At 40.1% G+C, this 22648-nt stretch overlaps 1 protein-coding gene across 1 annotated transcript in view; it reads left to right on the top strand.

Moving 5' to 3' along the window:
• Positions 1-22648, top strand: part of WWTR1 (WW domain containing transcription regulator 1) — a 116869-nt gene that overhangs the window by 79426 nt on the left and 14795 nt on the right. The window contains exon 4 of the mRNA XM_063108603.1: positions 14754-14956. Coding sequence (XP_062964673.1) covers positions 14754-14956 — 203 coding nt within the window. The remainder of the gene's footprint in view (positions 1-14753; positions 14957-22648) is intronic.

The following is a 22648-nucleotide window of genomic DNA, read 5'->3' as shown; positions in this document are numbered from 1 at the left end:
ACTTTTTAGTTTTTACAATTCTAATAGATACAAATGATGTTATTGTTTTAACTTTTTTTAAGTTATGAGTGGACTTGGGCATATTTCTTTTGTTTATAAACCACTACATCATGTTAATGGCTGCACAGTATTCCTTGTGTAAATTTATTTAACCAATAATGACATAATCTGTTTAACTAATTCTTTTGAGAGACATACGAGTATGAAGGGTCTTCAAAAACTTCACGGACAGAGTGCAGCCTTGTAACACCAAGGTCAAGAGTTCAGATCCCCGAACCAGCCAGCTGCCCAAAAAAAGAACAGTTCATGGAAAGATTCTTATTACCTTTTAATTCCATTTTCTACAAACTTTTTGAAGTACCCGCGATAGGTTGATTCTACTTTTCATCATTACAGATGATGTTGCAGTGCATATTCTTGTATACACATTTTTGTGACTACCTTTAATTTCCTCATTTTTTCCAGTTTCTTTGGAATGTATATTTGTGAGTAAAATATACAAATTCCTTAAAAAATACAATTTTGACATGGTTTGCTTTTATCAAACTAAACAAGGAATTATCTAAAGATCCACTGTGTGTGGAGGGAGAATTTGGGGTTCTGCTTTCTTTTTTAAAAAATGATATAAGATTGCCACAAAGTGTATTTTTAACCAGGCACCTCACTTTTCCACTAGCTCTGTTTTTCAGCTTCTATAACCATATGTTTTTGACTAAGCCATAAATGGAAGTTTCACTGGAAATTATTTTGCTTCCCAGTACGTGTTGTGCATTTCATTCCATATTATTTTTGTCCTTTTCTTTTTCAGTATTATATTTCTCAGACACCAGTGAAGAGTGAGTTGTGAGTTTTGAATTTTGCCAAAACTTGAATATTTGCAGAGCTGGAAAGAAATAAAGTAAAAAAAAAAAAAAAAAAAAAAAAAAGGAAAAATTTAATGTGGCTGATTTAGTCCTGGCTCACAAGACTTTCATTTAGCTGCTTTAAAGCTCACATTTCAAATATCAAGAAAAATATTCTATTTCCTTATCAGCTGCTGTAACAACTGAATTAATTAAATGGAACTGTCCTCTCTCCCCAGATGGAATTGGATCATGCCATTCTAACAAAACAAATGCTCAGGGCAGCTTCACACTGACGGTTTCTGGCCGCCTTCCCTTCATCGTTTGTGTTGTTTTTCTGTTGCTACTGCCAGGGACACTGCAGACAGGGGACACTCCTCTGGAGACCTCTCTTCTCGGACCCTCAACATGCTTGTTTGCTTGTGCTTCCTCTTCTCCTCTGTGTCTGCTCTGTTTTAAATGCACAGCATATTCTTCCCGCAATGTGAGGGAGTTCAGTGTCCACACTGTTAGGATAGGCTGGCTTCGGCGCGAGACGTTTCTTAGCACGTGTGCTGGTGTTGCTGGCTCCTTCTCCGTCCTCCACCCTGCCCTTCTTAGCGTGCTCATTTTTCCTCCTGTCACGAAGGCCAGAACGGAGCAGTGTCTTCACTCTGGCCCTGGGAAGTGAGGGCCTTTCACAGCAGGATCTGGAACTTCATAGCCAACTCCCTTGTGCCCCGGGTTCCTCCCAAGAACACCTGTTGTTTCCTCTTCTGAGAGTTTTATCCTCAGGGGCATGTTCCTTCAGAAAACCTTCCCAGTCAGTCCTGTAGGGAATTCTTTGTCCTAGGCTCTCTAGTTTTTGAAAATGAGAATTATATAAATAACGGGGTTGGGGATAGAGGTGGGGAGGCTGGGAGGAACAGTGAGTATGAGGTAACAAAATCATGTAGCACATATTACAGCTTGGATTCTGTCCCATCCACACTCTACTCAGTTATCAACCATTGTTTAATAGGGATTTCCTCAAAGATCAATAATGCACAGAACAATGGCCCATATACAACATGGTTTCTCTGGACTCTGCCAAACTGGGAATTTTCAGTCTCCATGGAGTTTGGGGTATGTGTAGAGAGGCTTTGTTTTTAAATATGTGACTTTTTATTTTGAAATAAACTTATAGAAGAGTTTCAAGTATAGTGCAAGGAACTCCCATATACCCCTTGTCTATAATTTACCTATAAACAAAGCCACATTTGCATATCTCTGTATGTATACACAGTATATATATTTTCCTTTTCTCTTTTATTTCCGGGGGCTGACTGGTACAGGGATCTGAACCGTTGACTGTGGTGTTATCAGCACCGTGCTCTAACCAAGTGAGCTAAAAGTTTTTCTTTTTTTTCTGAATCGTTCAAGATGAAGTTGGAGGCACCATGCTCGTTTACCCTAAACACTTCAGATTATATTTTCTAAAAGGACATATTCTTACATAAGCACTGTACAGGTATCAAAATCAGGAATTTTAACATTGATACATTACTATTATCTAATACACAGTCCATATTTGAAATGCATTCAGTGGTCCTAATAATGTCTCTTATGGCTATTTATTTTTGTTTCTGGTTCAGGATCTAATTGAGGATCATGCATTGCATTTAGTTGTCCTGTCTCCTTAATCTCTTTTAACTTGGAATGATTCCTCATCCTTTGTTTTTCTAGACCTTGACATTTTCGAAGAGTATAGGTCAGTTATTTTGTAGACTGTTTTTAAATTTGATTTGTTTTGTGTTTCCTCATGATTTAGATTTAGGTTGTACATTTTTGGCAGGAATGACACAGAAGTGATGTGTCCTTCCCATTGCGTTGTATCAAGAACCATGTGATGATCTGTCCTAGTGTTGGTGATGTTAGCTTTTTGGTTAAGGTCGTTTCTGTGGAAGGTGGGGTTAGGCCAGTTTGCTTGGTCAAATGGCTCCTCTAATGAATATGTTCAGTAAAGATGAGATATGAGGAAAAGGTTTTTGGTCTGCCAGGTCTCTATAAGATGTGACGTGACCTAAGGTCATGTAAATCCTTCCCCATGGGAGACTAGCAAATGACCATTTTCAACCTGCTCAGTTAAGCTTTTCAGAACATCATTTATTCATATCTTTGTATAATATAAATACCTGTGTAGCTATATACACAGATACGTAGTTTTAAAAATGAAACTGTGTGCTTCCATCCATGTATTTCCTGCTCTTGCCTTTTACAAAATACACAATTCAGAAGGATAAAAATAAATAACTGAGTTAAGCTGTGATTAAGAAAGACTGTGGCTAAGAAATAATAAAGCCAGAGAGGAAAATGCATCCCATGGGACCCTGTGTGGTTGCTAGAGGTGCCTGCAGATTTGACTGTGAGATTCCTGGGGGCTCTTGCAAAGAGGGTGATAGCTTGTAGAGGTCAGATCATTCATGAGAAATGTAGTTTTTCCAAGTATGGATTCCTCAGAGATAGTTCACCTGTAATTCCCTATAAGTCATTTAGAGACTGTGATCTAGGGGGCAATGTCCTCAAAATATATCCTGACAGTGAATACTAGGAGTTTTAGGGGGAGGTTTTCTGTAACCTTCCCAGATACTGGGTGATCTCAGAGCACCAGCTAGTAATCACAAATGACCAAAACAAGTGTATACCACATACTCAGTTTGATTCAAGGGTAACATTTAGAAAATCTAGAGCTGTGGTATTTTTTGTTGTGTGTGGTTTTGGGGTTGTCCCCCCATTTTTGAGATAGGAACCCATTTATAAATAAAATTAAGAGCTACAGGCTTTTGTTTTATTTTGCTTGAGACCAGAATCTCCTTCTGTAAGTGTTTAAAAGCAGAGATGCTTTAGTTTCTACCTCCCTCCACCTCTGCCTTGAACTCTATTCCTTTCCTCCCCAAAGATGACCCTGAACCACTTCTAAGGGCCGAGAGACACTGATTCCAGGGGCTGGCTCTTTCCTTCATGCTGCACAGTGTACCCTCAGAACTTCACCTCTGGATTTCTTCAGACTTTTCTATTTTACCATAATATATGAAACAATCTGACAGTTTCCCGCATAGACCAAGCAGTGCACTGGGAGATTTCTGTCACTCTGGAGTAGAGGCCAACCACAGTGTTCACTACAGCCATCAAGGCCTCAGGGGACCTGGTCCCTGCCCCTTACCCTCTGCTCCTCAGCCATGTAGGCTGTTCTGTTTTTGCACTAGTACTCCATGCCCACAGTTCCTACCTTAGGACCTTTGCACTTTCCGTCTCTTGGCCTAAAATGGTCCCCACCCCTGATTTCCACATTTCATTCAGTATTTTTTAGATTACAAATCACCTCTTCAGAGGCCTTCCTTAACTTTTCTGTGCTTACCACTAAAATTATACTATATATTTGCTACTGTCTGTCTCCTCACTAGACTGTAATTTTTTGAAGGGCAGGGACCTTGCTGTCTTGTCCATCACTGTATCTCTAGCATCTACAGACAGTGGGGATAAATAGATGAACCGTAGGCCACTGAAAAGAAAAAAAGTCATCCAAACACCACCACTGTTAATTCTGATACTTTCTCATTTCAAAGGTAGTTAACTTGAATGGGTGGTGGGGGGGAACACTAGAAATCCTGTAAGATCTAGGGGTATAGTCCTCAATGAAATGTGTAGTGTATAGATTCCTCAAATTTGGTGTATAATTTTACAGATTTCCTAATCCTGCTACCCCAGGTTAAATTCTTGTTTTGTATTTTTCCTGAGTGGGCCTGACCCAATGTGAAAGACCTGCATCATACTATTCTCTTTGCTAATTTGATTGCTGAAAAATGGCTCTTTCATTAATTTTGCGTTTCCTTGTGAAGCTGATAATTTTCCATGTGTGATAACTAGTTGCATGTTCTCCTTCACAAATCGGGTAAGTCCTTTGACTGTCTCTTAGAGTCTTAGTGTTTGTTGTATGACCTCTTTAAATAATAAAGATGATTACGAAAATGGCATGTTATAAAAAGAAAATAGGTTAGAAACGAGCCGCTCATGCTGGCCACATTTTCTCCATGGCTTGTGGAACACAGCTGTAGATCCATTTTCTGTTATTTAGCTTGAGTTGCCATACTTTGCACCTGGAGTAGTTTTAAAATCATTCAGGAAAGCTAACCAATAAAAAGCTACAATAAACTCTCTCCTGACTAATGAAAATAAATGCATGAATCAGAGTTTCCATTTCCTGCTGGGATTAAAGTATACCTATTGTCTGAAGATAATAAAAGTTTTAGTTATGTTGCTATTGCCCAGCCATGGAATTAAATTCAAATCACAAGGATAACTTTGTGAAGCAGCAAAGTGAAGCACCCAATTTCCTCTTTTTCCCAGGCTAGGTCATTGTTTGCCTAAATTCTCTAGCTCCATAGATGTGCTTCCTGCCACAGGCCTCTTTTGGTAAATCTCGAGCTATCCCAGCAATCAGATGGAATCAGAGCAGCACATTCTGATGCTGTTTTTGGTGGAAGAAGGATGATTTCTTTACAGGAAAAGGATGCAGAAGAAATCAACATGCCAGAAAGATGTGATTTTTTAAAATAATAGACTGTTCTGGATATATTATAATGAAGAGAACTGATGTCTAAATCCTTTAAATGCCAGTAAAATGTACATTTTGGGTAATGCATTTACTAGGAAAACATAAAAACAACTGTTACAGGCGTTTTAATCCTTACACCTAGGAGAGCAGAGTGGCCCAAATATTTGCACACTGGTTTGCAGACTGCATTACTGTTTGGACGGGCAGACAGGATAACAAGTAGGAAAATGAGTTCCTGGTGCTAAAATTCAGGGTTTCCTGTAAAGTAAATGCAGCTTGGGTTGCACGTCTAAAACTAGAAGGGCTTGGGGCATCTGGAAAACCAAAGGCCCATCTGTCAAATTTTGGGGCACCTGGAAGTGGTTTTAAGGCTTGAAACAGTCAAGCTGGAAGGTGTGGATGAGCGTACACGTACCCCAGAGCTCTGTGCCTTATCAGCCGAGCTGGCTGAGAAATTCCCTTGCAGTTATTCTCACCCGGAACTGGAATAAAGGGCTCAGTGTGAAGTTGGGATAGTGCAACTTCTTGGTTTAATACTTTACAGATTTTTGGAACCAAATGCGCCCCGAAGTGAAAAGCTGCTTTTTTTTTTTGCTGACCTTGTTGGACGGTTAATACTGTTTCTGGGAAATAAGAGAAACAAGCGGCTCATTGTTGGCAGGAGCTGAGAGACACACAAGGAGGGCGAGAGACGCGTCTGCAGAACCCCCCCGCCATTGTATCGTGACTGAGTCAAGGCTGGACTGTGGCTGGGTTTTTCTCTCTACCTCTGTAGACATGTGTTTTCCATCAGACAGGGCTGCGTGACACTGATGTCGGCTGGTTCACAGGAGTTAAGCCATGGACGGCCTATAAACAGAGGAAAAGACACACAGCTGCACCCAGACACCCTTGATGCTGAAATATTTTTTAAAGCTTGGTGTGGCTGGGTCTGCACATAAGGCAGAAATGATTTACACCTGTATGCTTTGGCTTCCTCCATCAGCGTGTCATGACTCCCTGAAAGCCGTCATGGCCAGAAGGCCTGAAGGCAGCACCTCACCTTCCCGGACAGACCTTCCTGAATTATGAAATGTAAACAAAGTGTATACCCTTTTCTGTAAAAGCAGATGACACAGACAGGGTGTCATCAAAACATGTGGTTCATATTGATTTCATCATTTTAAAGTAAATAAGTCCATTAAATTAGTCTGTATTAGAATTTTTCATGAAACAAGGGAAAGGAAACACTACTTCTGTTTGTCACCAGATTTAATGTAGCAGATATTTTGTGATTACTGAGGGTGCATAGGACAGGGCAGCGACTGGCGATTGGTGATTGGTGCAGCAGGCACCAGCGTGGCATCCTAGCATACTCTCTGGGCTTCTTAGGTTTGTCACAGTTTATGTGTATGATTTGTGCAGAGTCTCTTAATCTTCTAAGTTTCTTTATCTCGAAAGTAAGTGAATTAGTCTAAATCATGGGTTTTAAAGTGAATCCTAAGGTCCTAAATGAGACTCTCAGGGGGATGTGAGCAGAAGTTAAGCTTAGTGTTCAGTATCCAAAAACCATGCCTGTTCAGCATATTTTAAAGTTTGTTTAAAATTTCAACATGACAGTTGAGAAATGCCTGTAGGGAAAGCAGAGTGAAAGCAAGACCAAGAGAATTTAAAGATGCCAGGCAAAGGGGCTGGCATTTAAATGCTCACTTCCCTTCTGGCACCAGCACAGGCCCCAGCCAGCTGTTGAATGAACCCCTTGACATGAGGGGTTCAAGCCGTATATTGGGCTCTGGAGAAAGATTTTACTACTAAAGGAACATTTGAGAACCACTGGTCTGAATGGACTAAGGCCCCTTCCAGCCCGAACTTCTATGGTGATAGCATGAAGTAGGGTAAATACATGGCCACCACCTGTAATGAGCGTTGTGAAGAAAGTAGTAAATTTGTAAACCATTAATGATAAAACAGAGCAAAAAGAAATGGGTGCTAAGCAGGGGCCTGTGTTCTGGAAGTAAAGAAGCAGCAACTAGAATCTAGTAGTCATTAAATATTCACTTATAAAACTGCGGGGCTAATAGTTAAAATGCATCCTAAGAGAAACAGAGTTGTGAATATGTGTGTGTTGGGGGTGGGGGAGATTTCCAGTTCTGAGTTTTCTTCTTTATCATTTTTCTTTTAAATGAAAAAAATGCCTATGGTGATCATCTTCCTATAAATGAAACTGGTATTTTGTTACCAATTTCTGACCATAGCCCTGAAGCTTAGTTCAAGAAGAATGTATTTAGCGCCTCCTCGGTATATCAGTCAGTCGTATTTGAAAGGCACTAAAATTATTTTTGTTCTGTTTTTGTAATGAAGGAAGATCAAATTGTGGTTGATTCTGAGGGGCCAGGGAGACTTGGCTTCTTCTCAGGCATTATTTATGTAGGGCACAAATCCAGCCCTTAGGAAGAAGAGTTTAAATCACAGAAAGAGACTAGTTCACTGTTTGTTAAAAGAGCTTCACTTCAGGTGTATGGCTCAAGCAGGAGTCCAACAGCAAAGACTTTCTTGACTTTCACACTTCACCAAAGTGCGTGTTTATGGGTGATATAAAACACTGTCATAAATAGTGCTTGATTTCCTCAAGAAGTTAAAGAGTAAGTGGATATGTAACAGTCCTGCTCTGATTACCAGTAACGTGGGTACAAAAGGAGCACACCATCCGGTTATAATCCAGGAGGACACACTGACAGCTAATCTGGATTCCCTGAACTTCGTTCTAAATATTGAGTGATTACTTTATATTGGTTATACCCGGTTCTCTTTTTAAGAGAACACATTAGGGTGGAGATATGGGACATATTGGGTTCTGCTACCATGAGTTAGTCTTAGGGCCATGGACAGTCACAGGCCTAGGGTGACAAGTCATCCCATTTGCCTCGGACTTTCCCAGAGTTAGCACTGAAAGTCCTGTGTCCTGGGAAACCCGTCAGTCCCAGGCAAATCAGGACAATAGGTCACCCTCTTAGACACACTGTTTCAGCATTCATAGAGAGAGGACAGAGAATGAATTTATTGTAAAATAAAGCTTTCGATTCTAAAAGTCCACATTTCAGTATCTGATGCAATTTATAAAACTTATTAGCTGAACATTGAGCTGAATTTAAACACCTGTTCTGAGGAGGAAGTTTCCCAGACCCCAAATCAAGTGTATTACCCAGTCTGTGTATTTGAGTGTTGCATATTTACTTATTTTGAGGAATCTACATTGAGGTTTTTCAAAACAGTAAGTCAGCTTCTTCCTCTCAAGGGATGATGTTAGAAGGGTTATTTTGAGCTGTTAATGTTGTTTTATTACAGAAGCGAGTAGAAAAAAAAAAAAATCCTTAAAGGTGATTTTGACTATTTGGAATGAAAGTTAATTTAACAAGGTTTTGCTCACCATCTGTGAAAACTGATATACAAATTAAACCATATTTGAGATTTTTCCATTAAATCAACATTTGCTTATGGAGCACTTCAGCAGATATTCTAGCAGTCTATAACCCTTGCTTTCCCTGTATTTTGTTTTGCTGTTTCTTTGTAATTGAACAGCAGTCCCTCATTCTAGGCACAGGAAATCACTTTGTTCTATATCCATTGACTGCTGTTTTCCCTTCCCTGGCTCTGTGTCCTAAGCAGTTGCCTAATTAATTTTGAAGAGCTGAGCACATAATACCTTAATAAATATTAATTCATATTTAGTTCAGCTCATCATTCAGTACTCTGCCAGGATGTTTGCTAAGTTGCAGTGGACCAGTATTTCTTGGTATTCCTACTCAGGAGAACACCAGTCTTGTCAGTTTAAGTGCTGCATTTATATTTCCCTCTTGGAAAGTCTCAGTGCCCATTAGTGTGTTAAGGGCCCTGAGAAATCCTGCAATGACATAAATTATTTTAACTTTATTTATCCCAACATTATCCAATCTTATTTGATCATGGAATGCTAATGGAAACAACTTTTAAAAAGTTTTTTTTAGCTTATTATCTATTTACTGCGATGGTGCACATTATAGATCATATTTTTGAATATTATATTCATTTTTATATACTCTATAAAAAGTAATTAATAATGATTATTGAAGAGACAGTGTCCAGCATAGTTCCTGGTATTCACTGGGCGCGCGCGCGCGCGTGTGTGTGTGTGTGTGTGTGTGTGTGTGTGTTCCTGGTATTCACTGGGCACATTGTGTGTGTGTGTGTGTGTGTTCCTGGTATTCACTGGGCACATTGTGTGTGTGTGTGTGTGTGTGTGTTCCTGGTATTCACTGGGCACATTGTGTGTGTGTGTGTGTGTGTGTGTGTGTGTGTGTGTGTGTGTGTGTAACTGAAACCTATTTTTGAAATGAGGGAAGCAAGCCCAGGACACAGAAGAGCAATCCACTGAAGGCGCCCCTGGTCGCCTCTCACTCCCTGGCCTGCCTCCCCTGCAACTCCTGGCTAGGGGCAGCAGCCGAAAGCTCTTTCTCTGTGAGCGGTCGCTCTGTGTCCTGGTGCTGTGACAGGCGGAGGGTCAGGAGGTCTTTAGCTTTTCCATGTTTGCTTCTTATAGAGCAAACGACGTATGGGCTCAGAACTGAGTCCAGGGACCTTCCAGGCCTTGAGCTTACTCTTAGGACTTTGTAGAAGTGACTAAGTGTGTTTGCTGGAATGGGACAGAGGGTGCATGAACGCGCGTTGCCCTGGGCAGCGCTGACCAGAGGCTCACATCCATCAGGGTAACCCCTGCCCTCATCCCGTCCCCATGCTCACTGTTTGCTTCCTCAAGGTCTCAGTCATGTAATCAAAAGGGGGTTCGTATCTCAGATGCTGTGGAGTTTGTTTTTCTTGGTGTTTTCTTTTATAAGAATAATACCAATTAAATGTTTCTGCGTCCGTATCTGCAGAGCACAGTTTTATCAATTTTCAAACACAGGAGAGAAAGCCAATTCCAAAAAAAAGGAAAAGGAAAGGAGATGAAAACAATGAATAAGAAAAAGATAAATGGGAATCTAAATTTAAATTCTGACTCTCTTAGAAGGAAAAAAAATGTCCGCGCTTTAGTTTTGATGCATTCCTGCTTCAATGGAGAAATCTTCTGTTTGAGTTATTCCTTTCTGTGGGGACTGGCAATGTCTGTAGCCTTTTTGAGGCAGTTCATGGCAGTCTACCCTTAATCTGGTTTGGCCTCAGATATTGCATTTGGGATTCTTTGCTTTTTTTTTTTTAAACTAAAGTATTTCTTTTCTTTTTTTTTTTTAACTGAACTATTGTTCTCTCCCTGAAATGTTCCACAGTATTATCCCAAGGAGTATTTTGTTCGTTGCAGATCTAGGTGTTTTTCCTTCCCATGCTCTCCTGAAGACGTGTTTCCGTTTATCTCTGCCTCGGGCTTCTGTGCCCCCATTGTCTCTGAGCAGCTGACAAAAGCAGTCGTTTTGGAGAACCTCAACCACCAGTGAAGTTCATGAGCTCCAGTCTCAGAGAAGGTTCAGTAACTTGAAATTAAACAATTAGAGGCAACAAGAGTGGCAAATTGAATCATAGGCACCTGGATGCAGTCAGGACACTTCACTTCTAGGGCACTGACCAGTTTGATGACCTTGACCAAATCCACTCTTTCTCTGGGCTTTGGTCTCCTCCCTTCCATAAGGAGGGGTTGCACTGTGTGGACTCTCAGCTTTGATGTTCTAGATTATATTCTAAGCTTTATTTATTGTTTTTCAAGTAATTTTGGAATTATCTTCTTTCACTCCACTGAGTAAATACTGAATTTGATGCCAAGATGGCTGTGCTTTTGTTTTATGTTTTTTTTTTTTACTTTTGTTTTCATTTACTTTTTACATAAGTAATAAATGCACATAAGAAATCTTCAAACAGTACAGAAGAGGAAAAGGAAGATCTCCTCCCATCCGTGGTACCCAGTTTCCTCTCCAGAGGTACCCACTGTGACCAGTTTCAGGTGTATCCTTCTAGAAATTTACTGTATATGCATAATGTGCCTCTACTTTTCTAACCACAAATAATAGCATGCTCAAACATATGATTCTGTCCCTTGGGTTTTTCTCCCTCTGGACAGTGTTTCTTAGAGATCATTCCTATAAGTACCTATAGAATTCCCTCATTCTTTGGAATCATTATATAGAATTTCTCCGAATGGGTGGGCCTTAATCCCCCATTGATGGACATTAAGATCATTCTTATTCTTTTGCTTTTATAAACAATACTATAGTGAATATCCTTGTACAGACTGATTTGTTGGTGTGTGCCTTACTTTGAAAACAAAGCCATTGTCTTAAGTTCCACTGATTTCCGGGCTCTACAGTTAATAACCAATGGCATTTAGTCTGAATGGTTAAATCTAAATTAAATGAAAGAAACCATCATCTCCACCGTTACTCCCTGTGAATGTCTCTTAGAAGAACTAGTGTTTTGAAGATGAGCAAGGGTATGGTTTTGGAAGAGCTCTCCTCCAAGTCTTAAACTTCCCTAGATGAGGATTCAGACATTTGTAGCATCTGCTGAGTGGTGTGTATCTGGTTGCTGCACGGAGTTGAGTATCAGAGCACGTTGCATTTTATACACTGACAAGGGCAGTCCACCAAAGTCAGTCAAGATAGTCCTACTCAAATTTGTCATGTCAGTAAGTTACCAGACCTGAGTCAGCTTTTAAAGTTTTTCAGAGTATCTGAGTTATAAAAATTAACATACAGGGAGGGAGGTTTTGGTAAGGGGCAACAATAAACAACCACAATGTATATCGACAAAATAAAAGTTAAAAAAAAAAAAAATTAACATAGGATTAACAACCTGTGCTTTTCAAGCCTCTTTTTCCTAACCTGGGGATTTCTGATACTGGAAGTATTGGGTGGCTTTTTTGTCTACAGTAGTTATGTGAGAAAAATAGCATACTTTTTCAGAAGGTTCAGAAACAGCTGTCGCTTGAAATCTGGTTCTTCCGTCTATGCCTCCCTCCCCTGGTTTGAAATAGGTTTTATGAATTAAATCCTTCTGGGTAGCTGGATTGTTTCTTGCTGGAATCTGTATATAAAATAACTTTTGCCCTGTGACACCTATATGTGCACAATCCTTGATCTGCCAACCCAGGCCTTCAGGGAGAGTTTGTAATTATGCTTTAACAAGCTCTGGAAGTGAAATACTCATTTCAGTTATTTTGGCATCAGTCAATCATGACTGTGCTTTTTTTCTGTCCTCAAACTAAAAGTATAAGAAATGCCCAGCTGGTCTCATTTACTCATTAGATCATTTACTGAGCCCTCCCTGTGTGCCAGGGATAGTGCCAAGAGGTGAGAGTCCTCTGTGGTGGGCTTTATTCAGAAAGGGAAATCTAATATACTCTCAGTAGTCTCACTGCCCCCTTTAGTGGCTTGTTACTGAGCAGAGGGCTGTAAATCTATTTAAACTCTCCTTGAACCCTTCCTGTTGGTAGCTCAAACAACCTTTAGGCCCAGGTCCTTGTTTTGATGCCCTGCTGTGTTATCGGTACTTCCTTGCAATCAATCAAAGGCAAACTGTATTTAGAAGGTTGCTCTCAGTTTCAGCAATTGTTCCTGTCCTTCATTCTAAGGTGTGGCAGAGAACGGCTGAGGAAACTTGAAAGAACAGGTGGACGGGGTGCCAGGGTTTTGATTTTGGCCCAGACTCTACCTGCTCCTAACTGGGGCACATCCATTCACCTCTCTGGGTTGTAGTTCCTCTTCTACAAAATGAAGGGATGGATTAGATCATCTCCAAAGTTTTTTACACCTCCCAGCAATCTCATGTTCCACAGGCCAAATATAAAAATCCATCTCATTTATTTTCACCCCCTTCTACAGCCCATTATTTCCTGTGATGGCAGGAGCTGTTTATTTACCTTCAAGCCCAAGCCTGGTACAGGGCAGGAATGCAATAAGGATTTGAACAAATGAATAAAAAAATGAATGTATTTACCTCCCTTCACTTCCATCCAGGGAAGTCCCCACACGGTATTCTTCCTCAAAGGAACCAATTCTTCTGTAGAAAATCTTCAGTGTTGGTATTGTCTTTCGAATGTGTGTGTGTGTGTGTGTGTGTGTGTGTGTGTGTGTGTGTGTGTGTGTGTGTGTGTGTGTGTGTGTGTGTACACGCACACATATACATTTAATACATAGATGATTGGCTGTTTTAAAATTTATTTAGGGAAATTTAGTTATAAAACATATTTTCACATAATATCCACAGGAAACTGGAGATCTGAAATATTTAACTTTTGGACTTTAATTGAAATATGCCAATATTTTTATCCTTTAAAGGTAGCGATACCAGATATAGCAAAAATTGATTTTTTTTTTCCTCAGAAATGAAGCAAATATATAAAATTATACCTTGTCTTTGGTCCTGACCTAGGAACAGATAGACTGAAGAGCATGGTTTCCTTTATTACATGATAAAGGCAGAAGTTAAGCAAATTTGATTGGTAAACTGTTTTGAGAAAAACTAGCACTTTAAAAAATGCATTCTCTATGGGAACACCAATTACAGAATTTATTAAAGATTTTAAAATCCTTTTCTAAAGTGAAGTTCTACATGCTGAAATTTCAAATGTTGTTAAGTGTAGACAGAGAATTCTTAAAAAGTTCAAAATACTTCTAGTACCTTTATCCAGTCACTAAAATGCTTAGTGCTTTTTTTTTGGCAGCTGGTGGGCACGGGGATCTGAACCCTTGAACTTGATGTTATCAAGTGTTTAACATTTTTGTGTAATTTTTCTCTTTGTGAAAGCAAACATTTTTTCTCAATCAGGTATTTGTTCCTGAGTTTAGCTCAGGCTTCTTTGGGGCACCATTTTAAAATAATACATCAATGGTATCCTGCTTACGTGTAGGTAGGTGCCTGATCTAGGTGCTGTTTTCCATGTTGCTTATCAGTTCACTCATCCATCCTAAATATTACTGTACAGTGATCACATGTCCTCCTTAACTGTGCCATGAACATACAGATTGTCTGAGAAGGTGCACACACAAACCCAGAGTCCTGGTGAAATTATGTCATAAATTGTGATAACCTTTGTGGAATTTACTTTTGACCACTGTGTTCTATGTAAGGCTTAAAATGTACTCTAGACACAGGGTAGGTGTGAAATAAGATTTTTAACAGAACTCAAAAGCCAAGACTAGGAGTGAGGCCAGTATCTGTGCCTCCATGAATTGAATTAAGGTAATAATTGTTTTAAACAGTAATGATTAACAAGAAAGTACTTTGGAAGGAATCTCAGGAATCTATACTCTAAAGGACAGAGCATTCTGATGATCTCTTTTCAAAAAGGTATTATAGACCCCAGTCATTAATCTCCTGTCTGTTCTTCCCTCCTGTAGTGATGAATCACCAACACCAGCAGCAAATGGCATCCAGTACCCTGAGCCAGCAGAACCACCCTACTCCGAACCCACCAGCAGGTCTCATGAGTATGCCCAATGCGCTGACCACTCAGCAGCAGCAGCAGCAGAAACTACGGCTTCAGAGGATCCAGATGGAGAGAGAGAGGATTAGAATGCGCCAAGAGGAGCTCATGAGGCAGGTATGGCCTTCCGTGGTGCCTGGTGGAGGCCCTGTGGCCTTTGGTTCCAAGGCTAATGAGTAGGAGGCTGCTTGCCATCAGGGTGAATCTCCTTTCTTTAGAAGCACAGGGGGCCTGAAGCCTTACTCCAAACCTCATGATTACAACCTACTTTCTTCTCCCAGTGTTCTGCTTGCACTGCTGTCACACCAAACTTACAAGTACAAGGACTGGCTGTATCGCGTGGCTGCCAGTCTTTAGAAAGAGAGAAAAGAGAAAGCAGAGAGAGAGCGCATGTTCTAATTATCTATTGCTCTGTCGTAAATTATCCCAAAATTTGGTGGCTTAAAACAATAGCCATTTTATTATATCACACAATTTTGTGGGTCAAGCATTTGGAAAGGACTTAGCTGGACTATTTTTCGGCTCTACATGGCATTGATTGAGGTCACTTAGTGGTGGTGTTCAGCTGGTGGGCAGACTGGTCTGGAGGGCCTAAGATGGCTTTGCTGAAGTGTGTTACACCATGGTGTGGATTGCAGGAAGACTGGGCTGAGCTGGGTCTAAAGCCTGAGCATCTACATGTGGCATCTATAGCATGGCAGTCTCAGAATAGTGGAACTTATTACATAGTAGCTTGGGTTTCCAAGAGAGAATGTTCTAAGAGACAGGAAGGAAGAACTGCCAATGGGTTAGGGCCCTGGCTCTGGAAACTGTCACGGAATCACTTTTGCCATATTCTCATGGTCAAAGCAGTCACAGAGCACCCTCCAGGTTAAAGCAGATAGCAGAAGGGACATTCTGTTCTTTGCAGACAAAGAATCTGCAGCCATTTTTGGTCCATCACAGAGCATGAAAAAGAAGGAAAATTGAGGGGAAAATGAGCAAGGACTCTGATAGAATGTTCTGCAAAACTGCCTGGGCATCAGTCAGGCACTTTTGTGCCATACTCCATTCATTCAGTCAGTCAGTCAGTCAGTGGAACGTTGCTGTATGTCCTCTGTGGGTCAGACTCAGTGCTATACTTCACAAATGAATAAAAGAGAATCCCCAAAGGAACCCAGTTTTTCCCTGCTTTAGCATCTTGGTCTACGGAAGAGCAGAATTCTTTCTACAAACATTAGTAATCCATGTTTGCAGGTCTCATACATTTTTCTGGCTACATTTTGAGAAGAAAAGCTTTAATGTATTGTCTACTTCTTCAGACTTTGCTTTATGACTCACGTGAAGCAAGATATATGAGTAGCTTCCTTTTGCTACTTTAAGGAAATAGGTCGTTTTAACTGTTCCAGATAACTTTCTTAGAGGGGAAATTGGGGGTGTTAGAGTAAACACTATATTTTTTAGTTATATCTGATACTTTCAAAAATATTTATTTACTTTCATAAATGAATAATGTATTTCTCATCAAATAAATTCTAGGATATACAGGATCTATACTGTGTGAGGTTTAAATACATTGTGAATTAAAGTAATTTCTCAGACATCACCTTTGAAAATAAGGGAGAAGAATATAAATCGTGCTTTGTTGTCCAGCTGAACTTTCCTCCAAATTTGAGGAATTCAGCTTTGTAGGGTAACTACAGTTGTGCCTTTTACCCTGAGGATTTGTGTTTGAACTTTCATGATTATCTCAGGGTAACAGTTGTTTATGCTGTTTTTAGAAATACAGTATCATGTTACTTGGCAGGAAATAATTGTATTCTGTTTTATAATAATTGTATTCTGTTTTATAATAATTGTTTTCTGTCTTTGATAATCTATTTGGAGTAATTTTTCTACTTTATAATATAGAGTAAATTAAACATTTATAAGTTCTCTCTTAGTTTTATACTTAAATTAACTTTAATGAGTTTTTTCTTTTTTTTACACAAAGTTGTGACTGTTCTGCAAAGAATGACTTGTTTCTCTGTTTCCGCCTCTGTGTTTCTCTTTCTCTCGTCCCACCTCCTCCTTTCCCATAGAAAGTATTTCTGAAAAGGGTGGAGAAAAGTGCCCCTAATTTTTTCCCTTACTCCCAACTGTAGGTTCCTTTGAGCCAGAATATAGAATTGATTGGGTTCATATTACAGAAATGCCAACCAAGTTCCTTAGAGGCTGATCCCTTCGAGGCTGTGAACTTGGAACATTTTGCTACATCACAGTGAGCGATTCCACTGTGCGGGACAGCAGGGAGGAAAGCTGTCCAGATTTGCTCACAGAGGCTCACATGACTCTGCTCAGCTTTGACTCTGTGTGTGTGTGTGTGTGTGTGTGTGTGTGTGTGTGTGTGTGTGTGTGTGTATGTATGCTCGCGCACGTGCGTGTGCATATGTGTGTGTGTGTTTGTACTTAGGAGGAGGAGATGGATGGGTGGTTCTGATGTCTTTTTCTTTCTGTTATGGAGCACAAGAAGAAAGGTCTAAACAGGCTTTTAAATTGTGGAAGATTTTTTTTCTCCATCCAGAAGCAGTGTGCCTCCCCATTGTCAAAGATATTGTTTAAGAACATATAATGAGTGGTGTTGGAGTGTTCTATAATAGTTATCTGGGACATTTGCCTGGATGCCTGATTATTTGGGTGCAGATTATGTATATCATCTTGGTTGGTTTTTTGACTTCTTCCTTTTGTGATTTTCTGTTTTTCTATTTGTACCTAAGCCAGGGCAGGGGCAGGGAGATGGACTGGAAGTAAAAGTGATCTTGGCTCACCTGTTTAGCTGCCTTCCAGCATCTGATAGGAATTTATAGGGGTGGGGGAAATGGCAGTCATGGTGAGATTTTGAGATTACCAATAGAGTTTCGTTTGTTCATTCTGTCCCCCCCTTCCTGTCCTGGGTAGTTGACAACTGCCTGAATATTCCTTACTCAGTGGGCAGTTTTTAATGGCCCTGAATCTGCTCTTGCTTACAGGAGGTCCCTAATTGTACAGCCTGTTTTCTCAGTCCCTGCCCTGCTGGCGGGCCTAGACCTACCTGCAGTTCTACCAAGCAAGAATTTTCAGGAGAGAGGCCCCATGCTGGGCTCTCTATAGCAAGAAGAGAGGTTGGCACAATTTAATAAGTAGATGAATTTATTCCCTAATTCTTGAGAAATCATCACTGCTCTGTATATTTTTTATCATTCTTAAGTGATATGATAATGTGAAAGGTCCTTATGAATTATATGCTATACAAATATCCAGTTCATTTCTCTTCCTCTTCTGCTGTGCCTTTATTCTCTAGGCATGGAGTTGGATAATACTGCACCGTGGAGAAAACAACTCCTCAGTCCTCATTGCACAATCCGACATATACTTCATGATGCCAAGGGGTCACATGTTAGCTCATTGGCACTGAAATCATGCCAGGATATAAAGAAAATGGATTTGAGGAAAGTTTGATTATAAATCTAAAGTGAACCTCCATTATTTCAGGACGGAAGCTCATTTGTTTTTCATTACTTCCTTTCTTTATCTCATTCATTCATTCACCAACATTTTGTGGTAAAAAATAATAGAAAGATAAGTGGGACATGGCTCCCATCAGATAACTTCTGTTTTAGCAGAAATGGCAAAACAATTCAATCTAATCCAAATTAGTGGCCAGAAGGATGAGTTAAAACCATTCTCTATGGGGTCCCAGTCACTACCACCAATTTTTACTTTCATTACTGGAGCTGAGACCAGAAATACCAGAGCAGAGTTCTGTGTAACTGAGCATGAGATGTTCTTTTCTTTCTTTTCAGTGATTCCTCAGGCCAACAAGCTGTTGAACAGCTACAGAATTAGGATCGAAAGGGCCAGTCGGGTTTGATATCTCTGCTGATTAGGAATCTTCTGAAGTAGAATTCGCGTAAATACGGTCCCTCCAACTTAGCATTGGCTGCTCTAGCAACAGAGTTGAGCTACTTGTATCTGATCATTGATGAATTATCTGGGAATGCGGCAGGTGGAGTGGAGGTGCTGTGGAACGTGAGGGGATTCTAGCCAGGTTTGCAGGACACAGCCTTGTTAGGAAAGTGGATCTTTCCCTTCTTTCAACGAGCATCTGTCAGGAACATTATAGAGAGGGAATTTTCATGAGACTGTCTCCATTTTCCGTACTCAAGTTTTAGTTTTACTGTTTCCCAAAGGCTGTGAGGCAACTCCAGTACATCGTAGAAGTGGTAACCCTAGAAAAGAAAGTCATTCTTAGTTGGTTTACTTCCTGTTATCTTCATTTTCTAAAAAGAAATTCTAATTTTGTTTGAGTTTTTTTAAGTAGAAAAAAATTTTTAATTTTTTAAAACATAATTGACTGAGTTATTTTTCTGATAAAGATAAAAGAAACCATTTTTGCTAAGTGAAAGAGGCCAGACCCACCGAAAGCTGTATATACTATAGGATTCCATTTATGAGATGTTCTGGAAAAAGCAAGACTATAGGAACAGAGGACAGATAAGCAGTTGCCAGGGTTGGGGGTGTGGGAGAGCTTGACTACAAAGGGGCAGCACTAGGAAGTTTTGGGGGCTGATGGCACAGTTCTGTATCCTGGTTGTGGTGACGGTTTTACAGCTCTATGCATCTGTCAAAACTCAGAACTGTACACCACAAAGAGTGAATTTTACTGTATGTAAATAAAAATAATAAGAAAATAAAATAATCATTACATAAAAATGACAAAACACATTTGTTGTACAAATATGTAAAATACTGAAAAACAAAAAAAAAGAAAATTATAATCACCTATACTCTTACCTAGAGAGAACCAACTATAAAGACGTTGGTGATTTCTTTCCAGTCTTTTTGCATGTATCTATATGTGTAATTTGTTTTTTAAAATGAAATTGGTAGCATATTTTAATACTGTTTTGTTACCTCTTCCTTCTTAATATATTGGGAACTCATTTATTTATTCTGTATCAGCCATGAACATTGTGCTGTGACTTTGTATGTGGCCTAAGTGCCTGGAATCCTTTCTACAACAGGCTGGATATAAATTTTTAAATACCATGAGCCACACATACAGTCAATGACTATTGAATATTCTGTTATTACAACTTAAAATTCAGCACAGTGTTTGCTCATGATTGCAACTTCACCAGATCAAATGGAAAATTTTAGACACTGGTAAGAAATTGCGAAAGTCTTCCCAGTGCCTATTTACCTATCTAAAGGAACAATTCCTTGACATGAAAACAGCCACATGGCTTTATCTGAAGAGAGTATTTCTTTTCATGTGTATTATTCATTTAAATGTGAGGCTTTGGAACCTTCTCCTGGGAGATTTTAACCTTGAGGACTTCCTGTACCCCAGGGCCTGGAAGACTCTTAAGTGGCAAAGCCTTGGCTCCACTTGTCCCTAGTTGAGAAACCGTTTTTCTTCTCAGGCAAATTCAGCACTGTTTTTACCCCCATCCATTCCTTAATTGGGACTTGGGGGACAGGAGAATGCAGCTTGTCAAACAAAAATGCTGACTAAGCCCGGCCTCTGGTTGCCAGAGCAACAGGGACAGGAAAGAGGGAGGCCGTGGAATTCTTTCGGCAGGTCTCACGGATTTCTTTGGGGCTTGACAGCTGCTGGTGGTCCTGCTGGCCAGCTGGCCAGCCTCGCACAGCCGTTCCTGACCACAGAGCCTCACACAGCTCTGTGTAGGGACACGCCCGGCTGTGAGCGGCGCTGGTCTGGCCGGAAGGTTCTAAAGTCTGTTTTTTGTCATGTGAAGAATAGCTATTTAGAGAGGTTAAAAAGTGTCAGATCATAGCAGATACTGAAGCCTAAGTGGTGGCTATTCCATGGCCTTTCCTTCAGAACACAGGACTATCATTTAACTTAGAAAAGCATTTCATAGAATTAATTAGGTTTCAGAGGTGACTGAGACATCAGAGGTCATGTCGTCCAACATTTAGTGAATATATAAAGTCCCTCTGTAGTAGCTTGGCTATTTAAGTCCACTCATTCATTTATCTGTTTGACAGATGTTCTAGGCACTGAATGCATGGCAGTGTGCAGACAGATCCGGCCCTTACCCTCTGAGAGCTTCCCTTCTGGCTTCTGTCAAGTGTTTTATCTGCCTTACAAGTCCCAGAGAAAATCCATTTTCTAAAATATCTGGGGGTCTCCTTGTGGTTGAGCAGTAATACCAATTCAAGTATTTTTAAAAGGACCCTTTTTTCAAAACAACATGTTGTACATGTTAAATATATACAATATATAAAAAAATATATAAATATATACAATTTTTATTAGTCAATTTAAATAAATAAATAAATAAATAAATAAATAAATAAAAGGGCCCCTTTGAAAAATGTTATAAATTGAACATAGTTTTAAAATGGAGGTTCATCATGCTCGCATTGAGGAAGAGCAGCTTATTCATGGTCTCACTGAGATCACTAAGGTATGAAGAAATACTCCATTTCAAATTTATTCAGCCTTTTTTTTTAAGTGAAAAGAATACCTAAATTATAATGTTTTCCTTAATGTGATTCTAAGGCACAACAGAAACAGATTGTGAACTAACGCAAGATTGTTATGTACATCTTGAATTAAAAGAGCAACAAACAGGCTGTGGGTAATAATTATGCACTCAACAAATGTCCTCCCAGAAGCATCAGTTTCGGCTCTGTTGTCTTACAGCAACAGTCTGGCAGCTGAGCATGTGTGAGGAGGTATTTTTAAAAGGGAGGCTCCAGGAAATGTGACAACGAATTTCTAGAATCCCCTGGCACAGAGTTAAAAAGAGATTTAAATCGGGAATGTTTTTTTTTCCTATAAAGAAGGTAAATAATTCAGCATTCTGCTTCTGAAGTCCCTCGGGGTTTTGGCACAGAGAGCAGCTTCTCTGCATCAGAATAACTATTTTAATGTTAGAATTTCAAAATATTGTCTTTATTTATTTTTTTCTTTTCATTTGTTTGTACTCACCCCACCCTTTATAATTAAAACAATCCAATCTTCCATTTTTGTAGAATCCCTGGCCACACACACTTAAACCAAGAAGAGCCCCCGAGAAGAGGTTATTGTCGTTGGTCTCCTTTTGAAGTGCATTCCAGGGAGGCAGGAGCCGGCTGGTGGAAGGCGCCTCCTCAGCCAGGGACCCACGGAGGGACCCACGGGGCTGCAGAATGGGGCTGCAGGATGCTTTCAACTGCTGTTTACTTTCTCACCTCCTCTGATCTATTCCATAGGCAAGCTGCAGGCCAGTGGGGAGCTGGAAGGGAAGGAGGCTGGGGGTTTGCTTCCAGGGACACCTTCCACTCACAAGTCAGCATTTGTCTTTCACGTCCCTCACCCCTCCAGCTATTTTACACACCACCCCGTCCTCCCCCAACCACCACTAGGAGAGGGTGTTTTTTAACCCACATATAATAATTAATTTCAGAGAGTTAGATGAACACAAACACAAAAATTCTCAAGCCCTTATTTTGCAATAGTCTTTCCACCCCCAGCGGGGACATAGAGAAAAAATAAAGTTGGGGGGCAGGGGTGGGGCTACCAGGGGCAGTTTTCCAGATCTTTCTGAAACTGACCTTTAAAATCTGAAGTTCTTTTCTTGATGTGTTGTGAATTCCCAGGACACTAGATTCCACCCATATGCATTGAAGAGTATCATAGAACATAATAAGTCCAGTTCAGTCTGTTTCCCAGTTCAGGGAGGAAGTCTGTGTTCAGGACAGTTAAGCAGGCTGCTTCCTGAAATTCTCCTCCAAGCTGTCTGAGGTAAAGGGGTTGGTATTTCCATTTTATAGCTGTGAAAACAGGCTCGGAGAAAT

This window comes from Cynocephalus volans, chromosome 1 (assembly GCF_027409185.1).
Source record: "Cynocephalus volans isolate mCynVol1 chromosome 1, mCynVol1.pri, whole genome shotgun sequence".
In the NCBI taxonomy this organism is placed as follows: Eukaryota; Metazoa; Chordata; class Mammalia; order Dermoptera; family Cynocephalidae; genus Cynocephalus; species Cynocephalus volans.
Note: the sequence above shows the minus strand (reverse complement) of the source record. Positions and strands in the feature narration are given on the sequence as shown.